Source organism: Crinia signifera, chromosome 6, assembly GCF_055691185.1.
Source record: "Crinia signifera chromosome 6, ASM5569118v1, whole genome shotgun sequence".
Classification (NCBI taxonomy): Eukaryota; Metazoa; Chordata; class Amphibia; order Anura; family Myobatrachidae; genus Crinia; species Crinia signifera.
Genome location: NC_139222.1, coordinates 171,649,976 through 171,655,975, shown reverse-complemented (window position 1 = coordinate 171,655,975; position 6,000 = coordinate 171,649,976). Strand labels below are relative to the sequence as shown.

The window sequence follows — 6,000 nt, the reverse complement described above, 5'->3', positions numbered from 1 at the left end:
TTTTTGCATGTTGCCCACAGATGTTTGACCATGGCTGTAACTAGGTGTGTGCCAGTGGTGCCTTGCGCACCAATTTAGTTTCTGGCACAGGGCACCAAAATGTCTAGTTATGGCACTGTGTTAAGATGCATACACACTAAGCAATTTTCCCACTACCCAGCGATTTTTCTCAGGACGCTATGGAAAACCATTTAGTCTGCTGGTAAAACCAGCAGACAAACGGTGGCCACCGGCGATGATGCGGGATTGCTCATCACCTGCCCATACACACTGGGCGGCTTTGGAGCTGAAAGCATCTCAAACGACGAAACTAAACTGCATTCAGCTCAAAGACGCCCAGTGTGTATGGGCCTTCAGACAGCTTTATTTTTACACTGCAACATAGATTTTAGTTTTGTCTCACCTGGCCCACCTCTAAATCTCTCTCTACACCAGTTACATCTGCCCTATTTGCAGTGCAGCATGGTTTTCCGTGGATTGTTGTTATCCGAGCCGCAGATCGACAATCCACGGCCCTTTTCGCGGCCACACCCCCTTTGCTCCCATCGGCAGGCAGGACATTGAATCCCGTCTGTCGTTATGCTGTCCATCGCCAGGATCACGGCTGTCGGCGGGGATTGACAGCCGTGATCCCAGATTACATACCCCCCTATGACTGGGAATAGTAATCTCTGACAAGCGCAGAGAAACGAGGCACCTTGCCTAAAGCATGGCGTGTGGACGTGGTACACTAAGTGGAAGGCAGGTGCTACAAGATTAAAAAATGATACCACAAAAACCTAAAAAACTCATGTTGAACTTTTACATGTGTTGATCCACATGAACCAAACTCATTCTTAGTAGATACTGAAAAAAACATGAAGTTAGGACTTGGGGAATAATTACTAGAAGTTTCTTTAGAATGATTTGATCTAAAAAGATATGGTATTTCAGGGGCTATAACACACATGTAATAACATTTCAAAATTTAGATAAAAAAAATCTCCTGCTAATAAAGGTGTGTTTTAGCCCCTAAAACACAATATTAATTTAGATGAATAAATAAATAATAATACTAATAATTATATTAAAAAATCTGACCTTTAGTAAAAAGACCCCAGTGTATTTTAAAGAGTTTGAAAATAATTGAACCCAGGCTTGAAGTCAGCCAGCCACACACCCTGTGTAATCCGGGAGTGCCCCAGTTTAAAGGATTAGTATGGTAAAGCTAATTACAAAGGAGGTAAAATGGTCCTGCTACAGGTGCATAGAAGAAGCATTCCCATTATTTGAGCAGCAGACAAGGCTACTTTCTTACCTTCTGGATTTCTTTGATTTTCTTCAATAGTTCTTGCAGTTTCCCCCGAAAGTCACTTGCTGTGGGGTGCTTCTTGTCCTTCTCACTCTGATTCTTTCCCCGCATCACAATGGTCTCTCGCCGAGCAATCACAGCTTCCATATCACAGACCATTTTCTCTTGATGTTTTATAAGCTGCGTATGTCGAACCTATAAGCACGTTTTTACAGTTTAAAATAAGTAGAAGTACTGTAAAAAGAGACTTGTTATTATAATTTTTCATGAATTATAGACCCTGGGGGGTATTCAATGTGTAGTGACCCAGTCCCGTTCTCGGTCAGCTCGACTGAGAACATGCAGGCGGGATTCAAAGTCCCGCCTGCCGGGGAGCGAGAAGGGGGCGTGGCAAGTTGCGGCCGAGAAGTGGCGAGCTGCAGCCGGTAGCTTGTCACTTCCCGGCCGTTCTCGTCGGGCTGGTTCTGTCGAGATACCCTACTCAATGCTGTCGGGGAAGACAGCATTGAATAGGGCCCGACGGGAGATGCTCGTCGGCGATTGAATACCCCTCTCAGAGTTAAAGCAAAAGTAAAAGGCCTGGAGTGTCTTTATGCAAATCAAACAAGACACAAATATAAGATGCTAGTCCACACCAAGAAATATATCAGCAGCCTTCCCTTTTCCAAGATCCCGGCTTTATTTTATTATTTTAAAGTGAATGTTTAATACACTGTGATCCTGTTAAAAGAACACAGCCGCAGAAGTGTTACCACATTTGCATAATGGGAAGAGTCTCAATTAGATGTGACCGGCAGCTGTCACCACCATCATTTCTCAATTTGCACCAGGGTTTGAGTAGCTGCAAGTTATGTCCCTTCCAAAAGACACATCTGCATCTTTTAGGTGGCCATCATAGCCACAATTTATGCAGACACATTCTTAATGTGTTGTGTAGACAGTATCTAAACAACATATCCACCCCCCATAACAATTTATGCAGACACATCCTTAATGTGTTGTGTAGACAGTATCTACACAACATATCAAACCCCCATAACAATTTTTGCAGACACATCCTTAATGTGTTGTGTAGACAGTATCTACACAACATATCAACCCCCCATCTCAGCCTTCTGAGAGGCAGAAGTACAATTTGCCAAGAAATAATAGACGTACATCCAAAAATTATGCGTGCTAGCAAAAAGAAGATGTGTTGCAGCCAAAGAAGCTGCAACTTGCATTTGCACCCAACTCTGAATGAGGTCTAGTGTGGGTAAGTACACACAGATTCCACCATTCTGCTCACTTGCATGCGATGGATCTCTGCTTTCATTGCACTGATCTCGCCTTGGCCTGTCTCTGAGTCCACAGCGTTTCGCATCTCCTTTGCCAGCTGAATCTTTTTTTCCCAAAGCATGACTTGATGCCTGTTGGGAAAAATAAACAGGTCTATTACATTATATGTAATGCTTCTAAAATCTGTACCACTAGAAATGAATAGTTTCTAATGGCAGTTAGAGGCAAGGTAATACATTTTCATTTCTGTGTATTGGTATCAGATACATTTTCACCATCACCCTACAGAAGGATATAAATACATTAGAAATGATAAAAAGAAAGCCAACTAAAAAGGTGCCTGGCCTACATCACAAAACGTACCCAGAAAGACTAAAAAAAATAGGATTTATGGTCTTACCTTGATAAATCCCTTTCTTTGAGTCCATAGGGGGCACAGGAGTTCACGCTGGGTATGAGAGGTGAGGTAGCAGAGCGTGCACCAAAGGGTTACAAAAATGTACCCAGCATGCTCCCTGCCTCCCTTCTCCCTCATAACCCGCCCCCTGACCCTGAGTCACCAGTTTCGTTAGCAAGCCCAAGGTAGGAGCAGAGCCAGAGAAGAAGGAAGAGCATACGCACACCCACATAGCATACAGGCCCTAAAGCCATGGAACTTTCCTACACAGGAAGCCCCGCTACCAGGTGCGTCTGGGAGGGCGTCCTGTGCCCCCTATGGACTCAAAGAAAGGGATTTATCAAGGTAAGACCATAAATTTTCTTTTTCGTCCACTAGGGGGCACAGGAGTTCACGCTGGGACGTCCTAAAGCTGTCCCCTCACAGGTGGGGGACGCTCCTGGACTGCGGAAAGCACATGTCTACCAAACTGTGCATTAGCCGATGCAAAGGTATCAAATGCATAAAACTTGATAAAGGTCTGGGAAGAGGACCAAGTAGCCGCCTTACAGAGCTGTTCAGCCGAGGCGCCTCGATTAGCGGCCCAGGATGTACCCAGAGACCTGGTAGAATGTGCAGTAATCCCCTCCGGGGGAGTAATCAGTGCGGAAAGATACGCTTGGCGAACCACTGATCTGAGCCATCTCACCAAGGACTGTTTGGAAGCGGGCCAGCCCCTCTGATTGGCCCCATAAAGCACAAACAGTGAACCCGACTTACAAGTTGACTTAGTCCTGCGAAGATAAAGCTGCAACGCACGGACTACATCAAGAGAAGCTTCAGCTTCAGAAGAACCTGGAAAAGAAGGCACCACTATTTCCTGGTTAAGGTGAAACTCAGACACCACCTTTAGAAGAAAATCCAGTTTGGTACAAAGAACCGCCCTGTCCGGGTGAAATACCAGAAAAGACAGTTTCCATGATAATGCACTCATGTCAGATCCCCTTCGTGCTGAGGAAATAGCCAACAAGAAGCCACCTTCCAGGATAGCCATTTCAGATCCACCTCCTCCAGAGGCTCGAAAGGAGACGATTGAAGTGCCCGGAAAACCTCTAAAGAGGGACACCTCAACAGCCAGCCCGTCAAAGCCAGGCGACTCAAGTCCAGGTGTCGGAATGGCCCCTGTGAAATTAGGTCTGGACGCAGAGGTAAACTCAGAGGAGAGGCTACCAACAGGTTCCATAGATCCGCGTACCAACCTCGACGGGGCCAATCTGGGGCCACTAGGATTATTATTCCTCCCTCCTTCCTGAACTTCCACAGAAGGCGAAGTAGGAGTTGAAACAGGGGGAATGCGTACACTGTCCTGCCGACTTAAAAAGTCTGCCTCAAAATTGAGAACCCCTGGGATGAAGACTGCAGAAATCTGCTTCTCTGCCCACCTGAATATCTTGGAGACTTCTTTCATCGCTCCTTTGCTGCGTGTCCCGCCCTGCCTGTTGATAAAGGCCACTGGCGTGGTGCTGTCGGACCGGATCTTTACAGGGCACCCTCGGATGAGGGACTTAACCTCTGAAGAGCCAGAAGGATTGCTCTCAATTCCAGGAGATTGATCGGAAGACGACTCTCCTGAGCCGTCCAGCAACCCTGAAAAGATTGAGAATTGCAAACCGCTCCCCAGCCCCGTAGGCTGGCATCCGTGGTAAGCAAGACTCAGGTTGGAATCCAAAACGGGCGGCCCTTAGACAAGTTGTCTGTCTTTAACCACCATGTGAGAGACAGGTGAACCTTCGGGGGCAGTGTGATCAATTGACTCCTTAGACGAGTATGATCTCCTGTCCACTGGCTGAGAGTGTGAAGCCGAAGTGGCCGCGAGTGAAACTGTGTATACTCTACCATGTCGAAGACACCACCATACACTTGTGTACTGAGACCCTTCTGTGACCTATAAGGGAATGAATCTTCCTCTGAAGGGAGTGGATCTTATCCTCTGGAAGATATACTCTCTACAACCGAGTGCCCAGCCGAGCTCCCAAGTGAAGTGTCCTTTGGGAAGGAGTAAGAAACGATTTCTTCCAGCTTATCCTCCACCCGTGAGATAACAGAAGTGTAATCACGACCTGCAAATGACTCCGTAGTAGGTCTGGGGACTTTGCCAAAATCAGTGGGCCGTCCAGGTATGGAATCATCCGAACCCCCAGCCGGTGCAGGTGTGCAGCCCTGACCGCCATCACCTTGGTGAACACCCTGGGAGCCATAGATAGACCAAAAGGTAGCGCCCTGAACTGGAAGTGTTCGACCCGAAGGGCGAACCTCAAAGTGCTGATGTTCCTGTCGGATGGGGATGTGAAGTATATCTAGCGAGGCCATGAAGTCCCCTGGCTCCAGTGAGAGAATGAACACAGGGACTCCATGCGAAACTTCGGCACTCGCAGAAAAAATAGTGAGCGACTTCAGATTCAGGATAGGACGGTGAAAACCATCCAGTTTGTCAATCAAGAATAGGGTGGAGAAGAACCCCTGACCCCTCTGCTCCTGAGGAACTGAAACAATGACGTTCGAGTCCAAAAGAGAGCAGATGGAAAGCTGTAGCACTTGTTTCGCTGCCGGCTTGTCCCTCTGTTTAGCCACTGGACGTCTGGTAGCCCAGGGCTGCTTGGTGCAGGGCTTGGCTCCCTTAGTGGATGAGGAAAATCTAGAGGAAGGACTAGTGCCGTCGGACAAACCTCTCTCCACCTTGCCCGCCCACTCAGACACTGCCTTGGCCACCCATGACGCGGCAAGCGTGGTACACCTAATGGCCCCTGCCTGTGAAAAAGCAGTCCTGAGGAAATTCTAAGAGGGGTCCTTCAAAGATGAAGAATCCGAAATGGGCAGTACTGAAGCGCGAGCTAATCGCGCAACATGACCATCCGCCAGGGGAGTATTTTCCCACTTAGCCCTCTCTGTGGGAGGAACAGGTTAAAAAGTAGTAAGTCGCTTGGAAAGCTGGAACCTTCTAAACGGTTGAGACCACGCAGTCTCCAATAAAACCTCCATGAGGGCCGAAGGCGGG

General features: G+C 47.5%; 1 protein-coding gene across 1 annotated transcript in view; it reads right to left on the bottom strand.

Annotated features, from left to right (window-relative positions):
- CCDC40 (coiled-coil domain 40 molecular ruler complex subunit) overlaps positions 1 to 6,000 on the bottom strand; it is a 45,556-nt gene that overhangs the window by 9,956 nt on the left and 29,600 nt on the right. Inside the window, exons 16-17 of the mRNA XM_083148126.1 lie at positions 2,580 to 2,700; positions 1,298 to 1,486 (exon numbers count right to left, since the gene is read on the bottom strand). Of these exons, the coding sequence (XP_083004252.1) occupies positions 1,298 to 1,486; positions 2,580 to 2,700 (310 nt within the window). The remainder of the gene's footprint in view (positions 1 to 1,297; positions 1,487 to 2,579; positions 2,701 to 6,000) is intronic.